Source organism: Scyliorhinus canicula, chromosome 3, assembly GCF_902713615.1.
Source record: "Scyliorhinus canicula chromosome 3, sScyCan1.1, whole genome shotgun sequence".
In the NCBI taxonomy this organism is placed as follows: Eukaryota; Metazoa; Chordata; class Chondrichthyes; order Carcharhiniformes; family Scyliorhinidae; genus Scyliorhinus; species Scyliorhinus canicula.
Window position 1 is genome coordinate 2,477,004 of NC_052148.1, and position 23,286 is coordinate 2,500,289.

General features: G+C 53.9%; 1 protein-coding gene across 3 annotated transcripts in view; it reads right to left on the reverse strand.

Annotated features, from left to right (window-relative positions):
- Positions 1–23,286, reverse strand: part of LOC119963786 (disintegrin and metalloproteinase domain-containing protein 12-like) — a 467,225-nt gene that overhangs the window by 77,046 nt on the left and 366,893 nt on the right. For all 3 annotated transcript variants that reach the window (XM_038793073.1, XM_038793071.1, XM_038793074.1), the window contains one exon: positions 15,151–15,343. In XM_038793073.1, coding sequence (XP_038649001.1) covers positions 15,151–15,343 — 193 coding nt within the window. The remainder of the gene's footprint in view (positions 1–15,150; positions 15,344–23,286) is intronic.

Genomic DNA, 23,286 nt, shown 5'->3' on the forward strand with positions numbered 1-23,286 from the left:
GAGGAGGAGGAGGAGGCTGGTGGAGTGGCGGGCGCAGCACGCAGGCACGACCCGGGTGCTGGTGCTGCCCAGGAGGCGGCACGACGGACCCGGCGAGGACGGCGGGCACGCGACGCCTTGGTGGAAGCTAGGTTCACGCGTCGCACGCGACGTCCCCGCTGAACACCAACACCACTACCTGCATCGCCAGTCGCACAGAGGGTCAACACACAACTCCCACCACTCCCCCCCCCCCACCCCCCCGCACCCCCGCTCCGCGTACACTGCTCCACTTCGACATCACCCATACCACTGCGGCACAACGGTATGGCACGACATTGATGGCTGTGTCAGCGGGGGGTGTGATCAGTGCCATGTTGAATGATGCCAGCCCGCTCTGCGATGAGCTGTGAGCTCAGAATTGTTAGACAAAGTCTTACTCATGGCTGGTTTAGCTCACTTGGCTAAATCGCTGGCTTTTAAAGCAGACCAAGCAGGCCAGCAGCACGGTTCGATTCCCGTACCAGCCTCCCCAGACAGGCGCCGGAATGTGGCGACTAGGGGCTTTTCACAGTAACTTCATTGAAGCCTACTCGTGACAATAAGCGATTTTCATTTCAATAGCTGAACCATCCAGCTTGGTGGCCACTGAGTTCGTCAGGGACACTCCATCACGTGCCCGTGTTGGGTAGCGGTGGGGGGGAAGGGACTGCACACCCGGCACCGAAGTTTCACTGCTCGTCAACCCCAGCGACACTCGGTCACCATCACGATCCCCGTGGCTGCAGAAAAATCACACGGTATGACAAGTTAGGTGCAACAGTGAGTTTAATGGTGAATATTATGTACAGATGCCCTAGCCCCTACAACTAAACTGTGCCCTTCACCCGTGACAACTTGCTTTGTGTCTCTCTTTGTTGCCTTACGGGCCCTATCACTACGTCTCAGTGATTCCCCAGATGATACAGCAGGAGTGGAGGAGGACTGCTGCGAATCACCCCCTTCGACATGTCTCCCCGTCGGCTCTCCTTTCCTGGGGCGACCCGGCCTTGATGGGCCAGGCTGCTCCGTGGGCGTTTCGGATGACGTGGTGCCACCCTGCTCTGCCCGCTGCCCACCCGATGCACCAGGGATGGGACGGGGGGAGCCCGAGCGTTCCGGGACGTCCCGTGATGGAGTTAATTGGATGGGCCCCGGAACCTCCTCCTCCCTCGGGGAGCCCGGTGGCCCCCGGGCCTCACTGTGGGACGGAAGTGCGAGCGGGGAGGTGCCCCGTCGCCCCACCGACACCTGGCGCTGCCAGTCCTGGAGGCCTGGGTCCGAAGGTTCGCTGAGACAGAGTCCAGGGAGTGAGACATTCCCGCCAGGGACTGTGCGACCTCAACCTGTGAGTGCTGGGACTGGGCCATGGCGTGCTGGGACTGTGCCATGGCGTGCTGGGGCTGGGCCATGGCGTGCTGGGACTGGGCCATGGCGTGCTCGGACTGTGCTATGGCGTGCTGGGACTGGGCCATGGCGTGCTGGGACTGTGCCATGGCGTGCTGGGACTGTGCCATGGCGTGCTGGGACTGGGCCATGGCGTGCTGGGACTGGGCCATGGCGTGCTGGGACTGGGCCATGGCGTGCTGGGACTGTGCTATGGCGTGCTGGGACTGGGCCATGGCGTGCTGGGACTGGGCCATGGCGTGCTGGGACTGTGCTATGGCGTGCTGGGACTGTGCTATGGCGTGCTGGGACTGGGCCATGGCGTGCTGGGACTGGGCCATGGCGTGCTGGGACTGGGCCATGGCGTGCTGGGACTGTGCTATGGCGTGCTGGGACTGTGCCATGGCGTGCTGGGACTGGGCCATGGCGTGCTGGGACTGGGCCATGGCGTGCTGGGACTGTGCCATGGCGTGCTGGGACTGGGCCATGGCGTGCTGGGACTGGGCCATGGCGTGCTGGGACTAGGCCATGGCGTGCTGGGACTGTGCTATGGCGTGCTGGGACTGTGCCATGGCGTGCTGGGACTGGGCCATGGCGTGCTGGGACTGGGCGATGGCATGCTGGGACTGGGCCATGGCGTGCTGGGACTGGGCCATGGCGTGCTGGGACTGTGCTATGGCGTGCTGGGACTGGGCCATGGCGTGCTGGGACTGTGCTATGGCGTGCTGGGACTGTGCTATGGCGTGCTGGGACTGGGCCATGGCGTGCCGGGACTGGGCCATGGCGTGCTGGGACTGTGCTATGGCGTGCTGGGACTGGGCCATGGCTGTGACTGGGCCATGGCTGTGACTGGGCCATGGCGTGCTGGGACTGTGCTATGGCGTGCTGGGACTGGGCCATGGCGTGCTGGGACTGGGCCATGGCGTGCTGGGACTGGGCCATGGCGTGCTGGGACTGTGCCATGGCGTGCTGGGACTGGGCGATGGCGTGCTGGGACTGGGCCATGGCATGCTGGGACTGGGCCATGGCATGCTGGGACTGGGCCATGGCGTGCTGGGACTGGGCCATGGCGTGCTGGGACTGGGCCATGGCATGCTGGGACTGGGCCATGGCATGCTGGGACTGGGCCATGGCGTGCTGGGACTGTGCTATGGCGTGCTGGGACTGGGCCATGGCGTGCTGGGACTGGGCCATGGCGTGCTGGGACTGGGCCATGGCCTCGTGAGACTCGGCCAAGGCCCGCAGCGCGCCGGTAATGTCGTGTTGGCTCTGGCGCATTGCTGCCTGTGAGAGGGCAACCCTCTCCAGGGCCATGGATGACGCCTGCACATTAAGCCCAACGCCTTGCAGAAACTGACCCATGGCCAAAACTGTTTCACCCATAGCCTCGACCGCGTATGCCACCCGTGCGGTGTCGGGCTGGGTTGCTGCCATGAGCGGCACCACTCCCTGCTCTTGGACGCGGTACGACTCCTCTAACTGCGTCTGCAGCTGCTGGAAGACGGCTCTCATCCCGACATTCTGTCCCTGGGTTTCAAAATGCATCGGCTGTCCAGGTGGGTCGCGTAACTCCAGGAACCCGGGAAAGGTCTGGGAGGCAGCTGGATGCTGGTCCTGGGCTGCCCTCCGACCGTCCAGCCCCTCGGCTGCTCCCACTCCACCTGCTGTACTGGCTCAGCTGTGTGGTGCGAACCAGACCGTGACCCAGGAGCCTCATCACTAAATTGGCCAACTGAGGTGAGTGTCTCTGGGATGGTGGATGGTGTGGGAGATAGCTGTGCCGCAAGCTCGAGGTCCTCGTCAGTGCACGTCTCCTCAAAGTCACGGACCACTGCTGAGTGGCCGCAGGGCGCTCGCGGGCCATTTCTCCCTCTACCTCTGTCCCCGTCCTCTACGCCTCCTGCTCCACAGATTCTGTGGGGGAGGATGGCACTCCTTGCTGATCTCCTGGCACCCTCTGGCGTGCGGCCCTTGGTGCGGTGGGGGCAGATGGTTCTCGCTGCCTGGAGGCAGACGGCCCTGGTCGTTCGGCATCCGTCCTAGGGAAGAGAATGAAACGGGGTTATTTAGAGACACTTGGCCAGGCACTGGACGGTCCCAGTGGGCAGAGTGTGAAGGGACAGAGGATGGGGGAGGTGTCCCAGTGGGCAGGGTGTGTGAAGGGACAGATGGGGGAGGTGTCCCAGTGGGCAGGGTGTGTGAAGGGACAGAGGATGGGGGAGGTGTCCCAGTGGGCAGGGTGTGAAGCGACAGAGGATGGGGGGAGGTGACCCAGTGGGCAGGGTGTGAAGGGACAGAGGATGGGGGAGGTGTCCCAGTGGGCAGGGTGTGAAGGGACAGGAGGATGGGGGAGTTGTCCCAGTGGGCAGGGTGTGTGAAGGGACAGAGGATGGAGGGAGGTGTCCCAGTGGGCAGGGTGGTGAAGGGACAGAGGATGGGGGAGGTGTCCCAGTGGGCAGGGTGTGAAGGGACAGAGGATGGGGGAGGTGTCCCAGTGGGCAGGGTGTGAAGGGACAGAGGATGGGGGCGGTGTTCCAGTGGGCAGGGATGTGAAGGGACAGAGGATGGGGGAGGTATCCCAGTGGGCAGGGTGTGTGAAGGGACAGAGGATGGGGGAGGTGTCCCAGTGGGCAGTGTGTGAAGGGACAGAGGATGGGGGAGGTGTCCCAGTGGGCAGGGTGTGTGAAGGGACAGAGGATGGGGGAGGTGTCCCAGTGGGCAGGTTGTGTGAAGGGACAGAGGATGGGGGAGGTGTCCCAGTGGGCAGGGTGTGTGAAGGGACAGAGGATGGGGGAGGTGTCCCAGTGGGCAGTGTGTGAATGGGACAGAGGATGGGGGAGGTGTCCCAGTGGGCAGGGTGTGTGAAGGGACAGAGGATGGGGGAGGTGTCCCAGTGGGCAGGGTGTGTGAAGGGACAGAGGATGGGGGAGGTGTCCCAGTGGGCAGGTGTGAAGGGACAGAGGATGGGGGAGGTGTCCCAGTGGGCAGGGTGTGAAGGGACAGAGGATGGGGGAGGTGTCCCAGTGGGCAGGGTGTGAAGGGACAGAGGATGGGGGAGGTGTCCCAGTGGGCAGGGTGTGAAGGGACAGAGGATGGGGAGGTATCCCAGTGGGCAGGGTGTGAAGGGACAGAGGATGGGGGAGGTGTCCCAGTGGGCAGGGTGTGTGAAGGGACAGAGGATGGGGGAGGTATCCCAGTGGGCAGGGTGTGTGAAGGGACAGAGGATGGGGGAGGTGTCCCAGTGGGCAGGTGTGTGAAGGGACAGAGGATGGGGGAGGTGTCCCAGTGGGCAGGGTGTGAAGGGACAGAGGATGGGGGAGGTGTCCCAGTGGGCAGGGTGTGTGAAGGGACAGAGGATGGGGGAGGTGTCCCAGTGGGCAGGGTGTGTGAAGGGACAGAGGATGGGGGAGGTGTCCCAGTGGGCAGGGTGTGTGAAGGGACAGAGGATGGGGGAGGTGTCCCAGTGGGCAGGTGTGTGAAGGGACAGAGGATGGGGGAGGTGTCCCAGTGGGCAGGGTGTGAAGGGACAGAGGATGGGGGAGGTGTACCCAGTGGGCAGGGTGTGAAGGGACAGAGGATGGGGGAGGTGTCCCAGTGGGCAGGGATGTGAAGGGACAGAGGATGGGGGAGGTGTCCCAGTGGGCAGGTGTGTGAAGGGACAGAGGATGGGGGAGGTTGTCCCAGTGGGCAGGGTGTGTGAAGGGACAGAGGATGGGGAGGTGTCCCAGTGGGCAGGGTGTGTGAAGGGACAGAGGATGGGGGAGGTGTCCCAGTGGGCAGGGTGTGAAGGGACAGAGGATGGGGGAGGTGTCCCAGTGGGCAGGGTGTGAAGGGACAGAGGATGGGGGAGGTGTCCCAGTGGGCAGGGTGTGAAGGGACAGAGGATGGGGGAGGTATCCCAGTGGGCAGGGTGTGTGAAGGGACAGAGGATGGGGAGGTGTCCCAGTGGGCAGGGTGTGAAGGGACAGAGGATGGGGGAGGTGTCCCAGTGGGCAGGGTGTGTGAAGGGACAGAGGATGGGGGAGGTGTCCCAGTGGGCAGGTGTGTGAAGGGACAGAGGATGGGGGAGGTGTCCCAGTGGGCAGGGTGTGAAGGGACAGAGGATGGGGGAGGTGTCCCAGTGGGCAGGTGTGTGATGGGACAGAGGATGGGGGAGGTGTCCCAGTGGGCAGGGTGTGAAGGGACAGAGGATGGGGGAGGTGTCCCAGTGGGCAGGGTGTGTGAAGGGACAGAGGATGGGGGAGGTGTCCCAGTGGGCAGGGTGTGAAGGGACAGAGGATGGGGGAGGTGTCCCAGTGGGCAGGGTGTGAAGGGACAGAGGATGGGGGAGGTGTCCCAGTGGGCAGGGTGTGAAGGGACAGAGGATGGGGGAGGTGTCCCAGTGGGCAGGGTGTGAAGGGACAGAGGATGGGGGAGGTGTCCCAGTGGGCAGGGTGTGAAGGGACAGAGGATGGGGGAGGTGTCCCAGTGGGCAGGGTGTGTGAAGGGACAGAGGATGGGGGAGGTGTCCCAGTGGGCAGGGTGTGTGAAGGGACAGAGGATGGGGGAGGTGTCCCAGTGGGCAGGGTGTGAAGGGACAGAGGATGGGGGAGGTGTCCCAGTGGGCAGGGTGTGTGAAGGGACAGAGGATGGGGGAGGTATCCCAGTGGGCAGGTGTGTGAAGGGACAGAGGATGGGGGAGGTGTCCCAGTGGGCAGGGTGTGTGAAGGGACAGAGGATGGGGGAGGTGTCCCAGTGGGCAGGGTGTGTGAAGGGACAGAGGATGGGGGAGGTGTCCAGTGGGCAGGGTGTGAAGGGACAGAGGATGGGGGAGGTGTCCCAGTGGGCAGGGTGTGAAGGACAGAGGATGGGGGAGGTATCCCAGTGGGCAGGGTGTGTGAAGGGACAGAGGATGGGGGAGGTGTCCCAGTGGGCAGTGTGTGATGGGACAGAGGATGGGGGAGGTGTCCCAGTGGGCAGGGTGTGAAGGGACAGAGGATGGGGGAGGTATCCCAGTGGGCAGTGTCTGAAGGGAGAGAGGGTGGGGGAGGTGTCCCAGTGGGCAGGGTGTGAAGGGAGAGAGGGTGGGGGAGGTGTCCCAGTGGGCAGGGTGTGTGAAGGGACAGAGGATGGGGGCGGTGTCCCAGTGGGCAGGTGTGTGAAGGGACAGAGGATGGGGGAGGTATCCCAGTGGGCAGGGTGTGAAGGGACAGAGGATGGAGGAGGTATCCCAGTGGGCAGGGTGTGTGAAGGGACAGAGGATGGGGGAGGTGTCCCAGTGGGAAGGGTGTGAAGGGACAGAGGATGGGGGCGGTTGTCCCAGTGGGCAGGTGTGTGAAGGGACAGAGGATGGGGGAGGTGTCCCAGTGGGCAGGGTGTGAAGGGACAGAGGATGGGGGATGTGGCCCAGTGGGCAGGGTGTGTGAAGGGACAGAGGATGGGGGAGGTATCCCAGTGGGTAGAGTGTGAAGGGACAGAGGATGGGGGAGGTGTCCCAGTGGGCAGGGTGTGAAGGGACAGAGGATGGGGGAGGTATCCCAGTGGGCAGGGTGTGTGAAGGGACAGAGGATGGGGGAGGTGTCCCAGTGGGCAGTGTGTGATGGGACAGAGGATGGGGGAGGTGTCCCAGTGGGCAGGGTGTGAAGGGACAGAGGATGGGGGAGGTATCCAGTGGGCAGTGTCTGAAGGGAGAGAGGGTGGGGGAGGTGTCCCAGTGGGCAGGGTGTGAAGGGAGAGATGGTGGGGGAGGTGTCCCAGTGGGCAGGGTGTGTGAAGGGACAGAGGATGGGGGCGGTGTCCCAGTGGGCAGGGTGTGAAGGGACAGAGGATGGGGGAGGTATCCCAGTGGGCAGGGTGTGAAGGGACAGAGGATGGGGGAGGTGTCCCAGTGGGCAGGGCGTGTGAAGGGACAGAGGATGGGGGAGGTGTCCCAGTGGGAAGGGTGTGAAGGGACAGAGGATGGGGGCGGTGTCCCAGTGGGCAGGGTGTGAAGGGACAGAGGATGGGGGAGGTGTCCCAGTGGGAAGGGTTGTGAAGGGACAGAGGATGGGGGAGGTGTCCCAGTGGGCAGGGTGTGAAGGGACAGAGGATGGGGGAGGTATCCCAGTGGGCAGGGTGTGTGAAGGGACAGAGGATGGGGGAGGTGTCCCAGTGGGCAGGGTGTGAAGGGACAAAGGATGGGGGATGTGACCCAGTGGGAAGGGTGTGTGAAGGGACAGAGGATGGGGGAGGTATCCCAGTGGGTAGAGTGTGAAGGGAGAGAGGGTGGGGGAGGTGTCCCAGTGGGCAGGGTGTGAAGGGAGAGAGGGTGGGGGAGGTGTCCCAGTGGGCAGGGTGTGAAGGGACAGAGGATGGGGGAGGTGTCCCAGTGGGCAGGGTGTGAAGGGACAGAGGATGGGGGAGGTGTCCCAGTGGGCAGGGTGTGAAGGGACAGAGGATGGGGGAGGTGTCCCAGTGGGCAGGGTGTGAAGGGACAGAGGATGGGGGATGTGACCCAGTGGGCAGGGTGTGTGAAGGGACAGAGGATGGGGGAGGTATCCCAGTGGGTAGAGTGTGAAGGGAGAGAGGGTGGGGGAGGTGTCCCAGTGGGCAGGGTGTGAAGGGACAGAGGATGGGGGAGGTGTCCCAGTGGGCAGGGTGTGTGAAGGGACAGAGGATGGGGGAGGTGTCCCAGTGGGCAGGGTGTGAAGGGACAGAGGGTGGGGGAGGTGTCCCAGTGGGCAGGGTGTGTGAAGGGACAGAGGATGGGGGAGGTGCCCAGTGGGCAGGGTGTGAAGGGACAGAGGATGGGGCGGTGTCCCAGTGGGCAGGGTGTGAAGGGACAGAGGATGGGGGAGGTGTCCCAGTGGGCAGGGTGTGAAGGGACAGAGGATGGGGGAGGTATCCCAGTGGGCAGGTGTGAAGGGACAGAGGATGGGGGAGGTGTCCCAGTGGGCAGGGTGTGAAGGGACAGAGGATGGGGGATGTGTCCCAGTGGGCAGGGTGTGAAGGGACAGAGGATGGGGAGGTGTCCCAGTGGGCAGGGTGTGAAGGGACACAAGAGGGGCTGGGGGTGGGGTGGGGGGGGGGGGGGGGGGGCAGTGCCCTCTGCTCAAATGTGGTGAGGGGGTGTAAAATGGGCGAACCTCCTCCGGTCCTGTTGCGCTCCCGGGTATTGTGAGCGGTCTTGTCCTGTTGGGTGGAGGGCATAGGTAGATCATTAAAATTCGGCCGTTATCAGCAGGCCGTTCAGATACTGGCACAGGTTGGGGGTCAAGTTGTAACTAAACCATTGCATCTCTTCAAGGGGTCAGAGCGCTGGGTCTGTGACTAATTAGTGAACCATCCTCCACTAACTCTGCCCCCCGCCCAGAGTGGAGGGAGGTGGGTGATTAAGTACATGGGGGGGGGAAGGATGGTTGTGACCCAGGGGCACCCTCTTGGCACCCTCTTGGCACTTACCCTGGCAGCCCTGGTGATGTCGTGAAGCTTTTTCCTGCACTGCTCCCCAGAGCGAGGGGTCTGCCCCACAGCACTCACAGCAGTGGCCACCTCACGCCAGGCCTGGTGCACCACGCTTGCAGGGTGGCGATGCCCTCTTCTCGGGCAGATGATGCCCCTCCTCTGCTCCACCTCATTGAGGAGCGTTTCTATGTCGGCCTCAGCAAACCTCGGCGCTGCCCACCGTGGCTCCGACATGTTTCCCGTCCCGCTGCTGTGCTCGCCAGCGCCTTTTTACCACATCGGGCGGCTTCACGTGGCTGTCATTCCGGCGTCATCCGGGCGTCGCGGCGTTCCGACGTCATTTGCCACGTGATTGGTGCGGCCCCGTTCCTACCCATTTCCTGGGCGTGAATAGCTCGGGAACGGGGCCGTATCGGGCCGTCGGGGAACTTGGCCATTTTCACGGCCGACTTCGCGATTTTCCGCGGCTGCGGAGAATCGCGCCCCGTGTCTTTCGGGACTTGTGGGAGGAAACTGGAGCCCCAGAGGAAACCCACGCAGACACGGGGAGAAAGTGCAGACTCCGCACAGACAGTGACCCAAGCCGGGAATCGAAGCCTTGTCCCTTGCACTGTGAAGCAGCGGTGCTAACCACTGTGCTTATTAAAGCCAATCTACTGAATCATTCCTGATAAGAACCCCAGTATACTAGGAATCAATCAATGAATTTCCAATATTGCCTTCTTTTAAAAATTCATTTACAGGATGTGGGCGTCGCTGGTTAGGCCAGCATTTATTGCCCATCCCGAGTTGCCCTTCAGAAGGTGGTGGGTGAGCTGCCTTCTTGAACCGCTGCAGTCCTTGAGGTGTAGGTACACCCACTGTGCTGTTAGGGAGAGAGTTACAAGACTGACCCAGCGACAGTGAAGGAACGGTGATATATTTCCCAGTCAGGGTGATGAGTGACTAGGAGGGGAACCTCCAGGTGGTGGGGTTCCCAGGTATCTGATGCTCTTGTCCTTCTAGATGGTAGAGGCCGTGGGTTTGGAAGGTGCTGTCTAAGAAACCTTGGTGAGTTACTGCAGTGCATCTTGTAGATGGGACATACGGCTGCCGCTGCGTCGGTGGTGGAGGGTTTGAATGTTTGTGGAAGGGGAGCAATCAAGCGGGGCTGCTTTGTCCTGGATGGTGTTGAGCTTCTTGAGTGTTGTTGGAGCTGCGCTCATCCAGGCAAGTGGAGAGTTTTCCATCACACTCCTGACTTGTGCCTTGGAGATGGTGGACAGGCTTTGGGGGTTCAGGAGGTGAGTTACTCTCTGTAGGATTCCTAGCCTTTGACCTGCCCTGGTAGCCACAGTATTAATGTGGCTGGGTCCAGTTCAGTTTCTGATCAATGGTAACCCCCAGGATGTTGATTGTGGGGATTCAGCGATGGTAATGCCATTGAATGTCAAGGGGTGATGGTTAGATACTCTCTTGTAGGAGATGGTCATTGCCTGGCACTGTGTGGTGTGAATGTAACTTGCCCCTTGTCAGCCCCAAGCCTGGATATTGTCCAGGTCTTGCTGCATTGGGACAGGGACGGCTTCATTATCTGAGGAGTTGCGAATGGTACTGAACATTGTGCAGTCATCGCAAACATCCCCACTTCTGACCTTATGATGGAGGGACGGTCATTGATGAAGCAGCTGAAGATAGTTGGGCGAGGACACGACCCTGAGGAACTCCTGCAGTGATGTCCTGGAGCTGAGATGATTGACCTCCAACCACCACAACCATCTTCCTTTGTGCCGGGTATGACTCCAACCAGCGGAGAGTTTCCCCCCTGATTCCCATCGACTCCAGTTTAGCTCGGGCTCCTTGATGCCACAATCGGTCAAATGCTGCTTTGATGTCTAAGGCAGTCACTCTCACCTCACCTCTGGCATTCAGCTTTTTTGTCCATGGCTGTCATGAGGTCAGGAGCTGAGTTACCCTGGTGGAACCCAAACTGAACTCAAACTGACCAACTGAGCAGGTTATTGCTGAGTAAGTGCCGCTTGATAGCACTGTTGATGACTCCTTCCATCTTGATGATGGAGAGCGGACTGATAGGGCGAAAATTGGCTGCGTTGGATTTGTCCTGATTCTTGTGTACACGACACACCTGGGTGTCATGGTAGCACAGTGCTTACCATTGCTTCTTCACAGCTCCGTGGTCCCAGGTTCGATTCCCGGTTTGGGTCACTGTCTGTGTGAAGTCTGCATGTTCTCCCCGTGTGTGCGTGGGTTTCCTCCGGGTGCTCCGGTTTGCTCCCATAGTCCAAAGATATGCAGGCTTGGTGGGTTGTCTAAAAAAGGGTTACTGGGTTAAGGGGACAGGGTGGAGGTGTGGGCTTAAGTAGGGTGCTCTTTCCAAGGGCCAGTGCAGACTCGATGGGCCAAATGGCCTCCTTCAGCACTGTTGATTCTTTGATACATTTTTCCACATTGCCGGGTAGATGCCAGTGTTGTTGCTGTACTGGAACAGCTTGGCTAGGGGTGCGGCAAGTTCTGGAGCACGTCTCCAGCACTATTACTGGGGTATTGTCAGGGCCCAGAGTCTTTGCCGTATCCAGTGCCTTCAGTCTTTCTTTGATTATAGAAACATAGAAAATAGGAGCAGGAGAAGGCCATTTGGCCCTTCAAGCCGGCTCTGCTATTCGTTATGATCATGGCTGATCATCCAGCTCAATAGCCTAATCCTGCTTTCCCCCCATAGCCTTTGAGCCCTTCATCCTAACAGCAACATCTAACTGCTTCTTGTCCCATTGCCGACAGCGGGATTCTCCCTGCCACCAGCCCCGCTTCCCGATGCGGCGCTCCCCTGCCGACAGCGGGATTCTCCATTCACGCAGCCGGCCAATGGGGTTTCCCACTGTGGGACACCCCCATGCCATCGGGAAACGTGCAGCCGCGGCTGCCCTTCGGTGGGGGTGTGGAGGATCCTGCTGATGGACAATCCCGCGCACAATGTTTTGGTCTGAACTACTTCCTGTGGTAACAAATTCCACAGGTCGATTGTAGCGAATACAATCCTAATCCGATTCAATCTCTCCTCGTATGACAGTCCCGCCATCCCTGGAATCAGAGTGGTAAACCTTTGCTGCACTCCCTCGAGAGCATTAACATCCTTCCTCAGACAAGGAGACCAAAACTGCAGACAATACTCCAGGTGTGGCCTCACCAAGGCCCTGTACAATTGCAGCAACACATCCCTGCTTCTGTACTCGAAACCTCTCGCAATGAAGGCCAACATACCATTAGCCTCCGTTACCGCCTGCTGCACCTGCATGCGAATGGTGCACAAGGACACCCAGATCCCACTGCACAATCCCCTCTCCTAATTTATGGCCGTTCAGATAATAGTCTGCCTTCATTCTTTTGCTACCAAAGTGATAACATCGCATTTTCTCAATATACGGCATTGGCCATTCATTTGCCCTTTCACTCAACTTGTCCACACTTGTCATAGAATTTACACAATGAGGCCATTCAGCCCATTGGGTCTGCATCGGCTGTTGGAAAGAGCACCCTACCCAAGCCCGCACCCCCATTCAATCCCCGTAATCCAGTAACCCACTCAACCCATCCTTCTTTTGACACTAAAGGCAATTTATCATGGCCAATCCACCTAACCTGCACATCTTTGAGCTGTGGGAGGAAACCGGAGCACCCGGAGGAAACCCACGCAGACACGGGGAGAACATGCAGCCTCCGCACAGACAGTGACCCAAGCCGGGAATCGAACCTGGGACTCTGGAGCTGTGAAGTAACTGTGCTACCATGTCATTTGTGTGGAGTGAATCGTATTTCATAGAATTTACAGTGCAGAAGGAGGGCATTCAGCCCATCGAGTCTGCACCGGCTCTTGGAAAGAGCACCCTACCCAAGTTCAACAACTCCACCCTATCCCCATATCCCAGTAACCCCACCCAACACTAAGGGCAATTTTGGACACTACGGGCAATCCATGGCCAAGCCACCTAACCTGCACATCTTTGGACTGTGGGAGGAAACCGGAGCACCCGGAGGAAACCCACGCACACACGGGGAGGATGTGCAGACTCCACACAGACAATGATCCAAGCCGGAATCGAACCTGGGACCCTGGAGCTGTGAAGCGATTGTGCTAGCCACAATGCTACCGTGCTGCCCCGTATTGGCTGAAGAGATCTGTGATGCTGGGGTTGCCAGAGGAGACCAAGATGGATCATCCACTCGGCACTTCTGGCTGAAGATTGTTGCGAATGCCTCAGCCTTGTCTTTAGCACAGATCTGCTGGGCTCCTCCATCATTGAGGGTGGGGATATTTGTGGAGCCTCCTCCTCCAGTGAGTTGTTTAATTGTCCACCACCATTCACGGCTGGATGTGGCAGACGACAGAGCTTAGATCTGATGTGGTCATTATGGAATCGCTTTACTCTGTCTATTACTTGCTGCTTATGCTGCTTGGCACAATTAGTCCTGTGTTGTAGCTTCACCAGGTTGACACCTCAGTTTTCGGTCTGCCTGATGTTGCTCTTGGCATGCTCTCCTGCATTCTTCATTGACCCAGGGTTGATCCCCTGGCTGGGTGCTAATGGTAGAGTGGGGGATATACCGGGCCATGAAGTTACAGATTGTGGTTGAATACAATTCTGCTGCTGATGGCCCACAGCACCTCATTGATGCCCAGTCTTGAGTTGCTGGATCTGTTCGAAGCCTATCCCAATTAGCACGGTGGCAGTGCCACACAACACGATGGAAGGTATCCAAGCGATTTTCATTTCATTTTCATGTGAAGACGGGACTTTATCTCCACAGGACTGTGCGATGGTCACTTCTACTGATACTGTCATGGACAGATGTATCTGCAGCAGGCAGGTTGGTGAGAATGAGGCCAAGTCCGTTTTTCCCTCTTGTTGGTTCTCTCACCACCTGCTGCAGTCCCAGTCTGGCAGCTATTGTCCTTTAGGACCCGGCCAGCTCGGTCTGTGGTGGTATTACCCAGCCTCTCTTGGTGATGGACATTGAAGTCCCCACCCAGAGCATATTCTGTACCCTTGCCACCCTCGGTGCTTCTTCAAGTGGTGTTCATACCATGCGGCCCATCGGGTCTATATCGACCCACTTAAGCCCTCACTTCCACCCAATTCCTGGAACCCAATAACCCCTCCCAACCTTTTTTGGGCACTGAGGGCAATTTAGAATGGCCAATGCACCTAACCTGCACATCATTGGACTGTGGGAGAAATTCGGAGCACCTGGAGGAAACCCATGCAGACACGGGGAGAACGTGCAGACTCCACACAGTCACCCAGCGGGGAATCGAACCTGGGACCCTGGTGCTGTGAAGCCACAGTGCTATCCACTTGTGCTACTGTGCTGCCCACCAGCATCATCAGCTGATGGTGGCTGGTACGTGGTAATCAGCAGGTGGTTTCCTTGCCCATGTTTAACCGGAAGCCATGAGGCTTCATAGGGTCCAGAGTCGATGTTGAGGACATGCAGGGCAACTCCATCCCGACTGTATACCACAGTGCCGGCCCCTCTGCTGGGTCTGCCCTGCCGGTGAGACACGACATACCCAGGAATGGTGATAGTGGTGTCTGGGACATTGTCTGTAAGGTATGATTCTGTGAGTGTGACTATGTCAGGTTGTTGCTTAACTAGTCTGTGAGGCAGCTCTTCCAACTTTGGCCCAAGCCCCCAGGTGTTAGTCAGGAGGACTTTGCAGGGTCGGCAGGGCTGGGTTTGCCGTTGTCGTTTCCGATGCCTGGGTCAATGCCGGGTGGCCCGTCCGGGTTCATCCCTTTTTTGTGTTTTTGTAGCATTTGAATACTGGTGCAAACCTCACACAGAAAGGAATGGCCTGCTGAGCCATTTAAGAGTCAACCACATTGCTGGAGTCGGACCAAGAAAGGACAGCAGATTTCCTTCCCTGAAGGGAACCAGATGGGTTTTCACAACATTCCACAATGCTTTCATCAACATCATCAGCTTTGATGGATTATGGGAGGAAACTGGAGCCCCCGGAGGAAACCCATGCAGTCACAGAGAGAACGTGCAAACTCCACACGCACAGTCATCCAAGGCTAGAATCAAATTTGGGTTATTGGCGTTGTGAGCCAGTAGTGCTGTAGAAGTTAAAGTAAAAGTGGGCAGCAAAGAAAGAATTGTCGAATAAGTTGAATGTGATAGAGTGGAGGACTAATGGGAATAATATGAAGGAGAAGAGCTGGAGTGAGGAGGGTGAACCAGCATGAACATTGGGAGGGACGAAAGAGGGATGGAGTGTCCATTCGTTTTGAGCTTACATTGATTACTATTGACTGAATTGATTACCTTGTTCTTTCCACACTTGGTTCCATGTGACATTAAGTCTGGAGTGCCAGCATCAGATATGATAGAAGATATCCCTCTGCAGTTATATTTCACATTCCCATGAGTGATAATGGTTCCCAAAATTCTTATTCTTCCTCCTCGCTTTGGGTATTTAGTCCCACCCTTACACTGCAATTTCCCGCAGTTCACATCCCTATAAAGCAGAAACAAACATTTTAGACTTTATACATTTTCAATTTAATGCCAACACTTTTTAAAATGTGTTTCTATCAAGGTGAATATCATTGCCTATGTCATTATTCAATACTCATGTCTAATTGTCCTTGAATAAGATTTGATTTATTATTGCCACATGTGTTAGTATACAGTGAAAAGTATTGTTTCTTGCATGCTGTACAAACAATGCATACCATACATAGGGAAGGAAGGAGAGACTGCAGAATATAATGTTACAGTTATGGCTAGGGTGTAGAGAAAAGATCAACTTAATACGAGGTAGGTCCATTCAAAAGTCTGATGGCAGTAGGGAAGAAGCTGTTCTTGAGTCGGTTGGTACGTGACCTCAAACCTGTGTATCTTTTTCCTGACGGAAGAAGGTGGAAGAGAGTATGTCCGGGGTGCGTGGCTGACTTTCTGAGGCAGCGGGAATTATAGATAAAGTCGATGGATGGGAGGCTGGTTTGCGTGATGGACTGCGCTACATTCACAACCTTTTGTAGTTTCCTGTGGTCTTGGGCAGAGCAGGATCCATACCAAGCTGTGATACAACCAGAAATAATGCTTTCTATGGTGCATCTGTAAAAGTTGGAGAGCGTCACAGCTGACATGCCAAATTTCCTTAGTCTTCTGAGAAAGTAGAGTCGTTGGTGGCTTTCTTAACTGTAGTTTTGGCATGGGGGGGACCAGGACAGGTTGTTGGTTATCTGGACACCTAAAAACCTGAAGCTCTCGACTCTTTCTATTTCGTTCCCATTGATGTAGACAGGAGCATGTCCTCCACTACGCTCCCTGAAGTCGATGACAATCTCCTTCGTTTTGTTGGCATTGAGGGAGACATTATTGTCGCCACACCAGTTCACCAGATTCTCTATCTCATTCCTCTACTCTGTCTCGACATTGTTTGAAATCCGACCCACTACGGTGGTGTCATCAGCAAATTTGAAAATCGAGTTGGAGGGGAATTTGGCCTCACAGTCATAGGTGTATCCGGAGTATAATAGGGGGCTGAGGACACACCTTGTGGGGCACCAGTGTTGAGGATAATCATGGAGGAGGTATTGTTGCCTATCCTTACTGATTGTGGTCTGTGGGTTAGGACATTCTGGATCCAGTCACAGAGGGAGGAGCCGAGGCCCAGGCCACAGAGTTTGGAGATAAGTGTTGTAGGAATAATGGTGTTGAAGGCTGAGCTGTAGTCAATAAATAGGAGTCTGACATAGGTGTCTTTGTTATCTAGGTTTTACAGGGTTGAGTGCAGGGCCATGGAGATGGCATCTGCTGTGGACCTGTTGCAGCGGTAGGCAAACTGTAGTGGATCAAGGCAATCCAGGAGGTGATTTGTGCCATGATTAACCTTACGAAGCACTTCATGATGATGGATGTCAGAGCCACTAGACGATAGTCATTAAGGCACGTTGTAAAGAGAGGTTGAAGATGTCTGCGAATACCCCCGTCAGCTGATCCGCGCAAGACCTGAGTGCCCGTCCGGGTACCCCATCCGGGCTTTCCGTGGGATGACCTTTGAGTAACTTCAGATACAAGTTCATCCGAGGCTTCCACGGTGGAGGGCATGCACTCGTTGACCTCTTGCTCAAAGCAGGCATAGAATGCGTTGAGCTCATCAGGTAAGTGGTGGTGGGGTGTCTTCCTGAGCCACTGCATCTCTTTTTTATCTTTATTTTTTAAATTTAGAGGGCACAATTAGTTTTTTCTAATTAAGGGGCAATTTAGCATGGCCAATCCACCTTGCCTGCATATCTTTGGGTTCTGGGGGCGAAACCCACACACACACGGAGAGAACATGCAAACTTTGCACAGACAGTGACTCAAGCCGGGAATTGAGCATGGGACCTTAGAGCTGTGAAGCAACTGTGCTAACCACTGTGCTGCCCAACATGCAAACCTCCTCTACCCAAATTCAAAATAAATTCTAATCTGTTTTTCCCCAAAAAGTGACACACTGCTTTCCTACACCAACTGGAGAGCAAAAAGACTTGACCACATTCTTCAAGTGGTTTGAGCAACTGTGATGTAACATTTTACAATATTGTTTTTGGAAATTACTTTCAGAAATGGGACTCTGGGATGTGCACAATCCACCTTCCCCACCCACACTAATTGTTGCTGGGCCAGTAAGGACCAGATTTTTAAACTGTTGGGTCTGTCACCGTCTCTCACCAATCAGCAGCAATCACCAGCAGCATCTTCTCGAAACGTTATGACCCAGGATGGAGTGCATCATTTTGATTCAGCTGGATAATAATATTTTACCTCACAGCGCAAACCAACTTTACTCAAATACTTAACATACCTTCCACTCTCAATTCAATATACTTGCAGGTGAGACTGGAACTAGGGACAATCATTGTAAGATAGTCAGTCTATGCATACTGTAAAATATATTCATGCTTAAAATAATACAGCAAAAAAAAAGCAGAATCAGAGAGGCGGAAATGTTTTTTCCTCCAGCAGATTGCCAAGTCGAAGCAATGGAAAACAATCTTCACTCAGTTCAAGTCCTTTCCCCGCTCTGCGATTCTTGCCAAAGCCTCATCTGCCCACATTAGAGCTAAGCCTCTTTGCTTCTTTCTAACAGATGACATCAACAATTTTTGAGCTGAATCTTAGAGTGATGCATGTTTTCTGACCTAATATGATGGTAATTTTCAATCGCCTTCTCTCGTCCTTGGTGCTGGCTTTATCAAATATCTGGCTTTAACTATCCAATTCCAAATTCCACGGATTCCAGATCCTGGGCAAACTGCCTCCTGCTAACTCCTGCTGTGGGTGAAGCACAGGCTCTTCAATGCAGCAGACCAAACTGATCTTCACAGAGGAAGCCCATTCTTGCCAAACAGCTGAGAAACTTGCCTCTCCTCGGGACATGCTGCTGTGGTTCCTTCCCTCTCTGCGAGGAAGGGTTCTTGGTGGAATGCTTTTCTTTGACGCTGAACCATTCCTGCATCTCTGACGAACTTGCGGCTTTGAAGGAGTGACAAGCAGGCAGTCGCTGCAACTTAGTCGCCTCTTCTGGAGTTTCTGCGGGACGCTTCCCAATGTGTTCCTCGCAGTCTGAGCCAAGCTCGGCAAGGTACTGGCTTTGTCGCTGAGCTCTTCCGGGCTCTTCCAGCTTGTAGTGTGCTTGATGTTGAAGTCCACCTGCCTGAGGGGCAGCCTCCTCCACTGGGTCATGTGGAGGGTGTTGAGGGAGCCGGAGGAGGGCATCCTCCTGAACACGATGGCTGCCGGCCTGACGCAGGATCTGGTGCCGCCTTACCCAGCCTGTCAGCTCCATCGCTCCTGCTGTCCGGAGCACAATAACCTTCTCCAATTTGTTCCAAATTTCTCCAGAGCATGCTTACATTTTTACATTAAAACTTTGTGTCAGGTTCAATATGAATTATTCCTGACACAACTGACACAGGAAGAAAGACAAAAGAAATTCAGAGAATGGAGTGTTGAGATTATTAAAGAAAAGGGTGCCATGATCATGTTTTTTCCCGGGGTTGAAACAAAGAGAGCTGGTGACGTAATGACATCCAGTTCAAAACTTTTACTCCACCCCTTTTTCAAAAGAGCAGAGAATTAACCTTTGCCTGTTAATAGCTGAACATGTATTTATATTTTAACAGGAATTGGGATTAACAAATTTAAAATTTGAATTGTCAGATATGCAGGGTAGCATGGTGGTTAGCATAAATGCTTCATAGCTCCAGGGTCCCAGGTTCGATTCCCGGCTGGGTCACGGTCTGTGTGGAGTCTGCACGTCCTCCCGCTGTGTGCGTGGGTTTCCTCCGGGTGCTCCGGTTTCCTCCCACAGTCCAAAGATGTGCGGGTTAGGTGGATTGGCCATGCTAAATTGCCCGTAGTGTCCTAATAAAAATAAGGTTAAGGGGGGGGCTGTTGGGTTACGGGTATAGGGTGGATACGTGGGTTTGAGTAGGGTGATCATGGCTCGGCACAACATTGAGGGCCGAAGGGCCTGTTCTGTGCTGTACTGTTCTATGTTCTATATCTTCTCATTAATTCCGATGCACATGGAGCCCACCAGAATGACAGGGAGTGGGATAGCTTGAACTTGGTTTTGGACAATGGTCGGCACAACATCGAGGGCCGAAGGCATTTTTCCCCAAGCAGAATGGATCTTTTGGGTTTAACTTTACAGTTAACATCAAATGGAACAAGATTTGCAGTCGCTTCAAGAATTTGAGAATTTATTTGTAGATTTCCAATAGATTTCCCGGCTCGGGTCACTGTCTGTGTGGAGTCTGCACGTTCTCCCCGTGTGTGCGTGGGTTTCCTCTGGGTGCTCCGGTTTCCTCCACAGTCCAAAGATGTGCAGGTTAGGCGGATTGGCCATGATAAATTGCCCCTGAGTGACAAAAAGGTTAGGAGCGGTTATTGGGTCACAGGGATAGGGTGGAAGTGAGGGCTTAAGTGGGTCGGTGCAGACTCGATGGGCCGAATGGCCTCCTTCAGCACTGTATGTTCTACGTAGTGCAGCAATAGCCAGCCTAATTTAAAATCTAGTGAAAGAGGGGCGTGCATTCAGTGAGAAGTTGTAAAAGACAGAATAAATGGACATCATCAATCTTAGACAAATCCGAGCAACAGAGTTGGCGTTGGGTCTCAGGGTTTTACTTGCCCCCTTCAACATAGATGGCCAAGAACAAGATGGGCGATAGTTGAACAAGGCAGAATGAAATTAAAAGTGGAATCTATTTGATGGGTAACGAGAGCAACGATGAAGTAACAAAAACATACAGCTTAACTGGTGTCTATGGATATAAGGACAAAGCCTCTTTTGAAGAAGAGATGCTACAACTTGAGACAAAGAAGAGATGAACTGGACATTAATAAAAATCAGAAAGCCAACAACACTGTTGTTTGAATTTGGGACAATTTTGGGATGCAGAAAGACAAGGTAATTTAGCAAGTTACATTAAAAAAGATTTAATTTAAGGCAAAGAACAAGCAAACATAATATTGCTGGCTGGAATCAAATGGAAATGCATGATTTCCGTTTTAAACATCAAGATATTTTATTGGCTGCATAGTTGGGATAGAATTAAATAATTGAGGTAGAGGAAACTTTGTCACTTAAATAAGAACATAGACAAGGACACAAGCAATCCAAAGAGAAAGTATATCTATGTACTACCCTCCTCTAGACTTTCCCCTCCATATTCATGTCAGCTTGAAATATTCCAGCGAATTGCACCCAATATTCCAATTTCCATTTTCTGTCTCTATCATCAACCTTAATGAGTTAATCTTGCCCAACTATTATCCCTGGAAAAATCTTGTATTGGAGCATATCTTCATGTTTAAAACAGGAATCCAACATTTCCAGATTTTATACTCGATGCCCCGTCCAATGAAGGCTAACATTCTGTCAGCTTTCTTCACTACCTTGTCCACTTGTGTTGCCACCTTCAAAGATCTGTGCACCTGCACGCCCAGGTCTCTCTGACTTTCTATATTCCCAAGAGTTTTGCCATTTATGGTATATTTCCCCTCTATGTTAGACCTACCAAAATGCATGACCACACATTTGTCCAGATTTCCCATTTCTCTGCCCAAGTCTCCAACTATCTATGTCCTGCTATATCCTCTGACAATCCTCAACACTATCTGCCACTCCACCAAACTTGGTGTCATCCATGAACTTACTAATCAGACCGGCTACATTTTCCTCCAAATCGTTTATATGCACCACAAACAACAGAGGCCCCAGCATCGATCCCTGTGGAACATCACTAGTCACAACTTTCCATTCAGAAAAACACCCTCCTACTGCTACCCTTTGCCTTCTGTGACCGAGCCAGTTCTGTATCCATCTTACCACCTCACCTCTGATCCCATGGAAGCTCTTGGAAACGTCCATCCTGGATATTAAATATTTCCAGCTAGTTCAGTCTGTTTTAGCCAGTCCCAGCCATGAGTAGCTGAGCTGACTGCTTCTGATAAGACACAGGCGTGGAGCTTCTTCCCACTACTTTCAGTGTCTCTCCAGTGTACATGACTAAAGAACATAAGAACTAGGAGCAGGAGTCGGCCATCTGGCCCCTCGAGCCTGCTCCACCATTCAATGAGATCATGGCTGATCTTTTGTGGACTCAGCTCCACTTTCCGGCCCGAACACCATAACCCTTAATCCCTTTATTCTTCAAAAAACTATCTATCTTTACCTTAAAAACATGTAATGAAGGAGCCTCAACTGCTTCACTGGGCAAGGAATCCATAGATTCACAACCCTTTGGGTGAAGAAGTTCCTCCTAAACTCAGTCCTAAATCTACTTCCCCTTATTTTGAGGCTATGTCCCCTAGTTCTGCTGTCACCCGCCAGTGGAAACAACCTGCCCGCATCTATCCTATCTATTCCCTTCATAATTTTAAATGTTTCTATAAGATCCCCCCTCATCCTTCTAAATTCCAACGAGTACAGTCCCAGTCTACTCAACCTCTCCTCATAATCCAACCCCTTCAGCTCTGGGATTAACCTAGTGAATCTCCTCTGCACACCCTCCAGTGCCAGTACGTCCTTTATCAAGTAAGGAGACCAAAACTGAACACAATACTCCAGGTGTGGCCTCACTAACACCTTATACAATTGCAACATAACCTCCCTAATCTTAAACTCCATCCCTCTAGCAATGAAGGACAAAATTCCATTTGCCTTCTTAATCACCTGTTGCACCTGTAAACCAACCTTCTGTAACTCATGCACTAGCACACCCAAGTCTCTCTGCACAGCGGCATGCTTTAATATTTTATCGTTTAAATAATAATCCCGTTTGCTGTTATTCCTACCAAAACCTCACATTTGTCAACATTGTATTCCATCTGCCAGACCCGAGCCCATTCACTTAACCTATCCAAATCCCTCTGCAGACTTCCAGTATCCTCTGCACTTTTCGCTTTACCACTCATCTTAGTGTCATCTGCAAACTTGGACACATTGCCCTTGGTCCCCAACTCCAAATCATCTCTGTAAATTGTGAACAATTGTGGGCCCATCACGGATCCCTGAGGGACACCACTAGCTACTGATTGCCAACCAGAGAAACACCCATTAATCCCCACTCTTTGCTTTCTATTAATTAACCAATCCTCTATCCATGCTACTACTTTACCCTTAATGCCATGCATCTTTATCTTATGCAGCAACCTTTTGTATGGCACCTTGTCAAAGGCTTTCTTGAAATCCAGATATACCACATCCATCGGCTCCCCGTTATCTACTGCACTGGTAATGTCCTCAAAAAATTCCACTAAATTAGTTAGGCATGACCTGCCCTTTATGAACCCATGCTGCATCTGCCCAATGGGACAATTTCTATCCAGATGCCTCACTATTTCTTCCTTGATGATAGATTCCAGCATCTTCCCTACTACCGAAGTTAAGTTCACTGGCCTATAATTTCCTGCTTTCTGCCTACCTCCTTTTTTAAACAGTGGTGTCACGTTTGCTAATTTCCAATCCACCGGGACCACCCCAGAGTCTAGTGAATTTCGGTAAATTATCACTAGTGCATCTGGAATTTCCCTAGCCATCTCTTTTAGCACTCTGGGATGCATTCCATCAGGGCCAGGAGACTTGTCTACCTTTAGCCCCATTAGCTTGCCCATCACTACCTCCTTAGTGATAACAATCCTCTCAAGGTCCTCACCTGTCATAGCCTCATTTCTATCAGTCGCTGGCATGTTATTTGTGTCTTCCACTGTGAAGACCGACCCAAAAAACCTGTTCAGTTCCTCAGCCATTTCCTCATTTTCCATTATTAAAACTCCCTTCTCATCCTCTAAAGGACCAATATTTACCTTAGCCACTCTTTTTTGTTTTATATATTTGTAAAAACTTTTACTGTCTGTTTTTATATTCTGAGCAAGTTTACTCTCATACTCTATCTTACT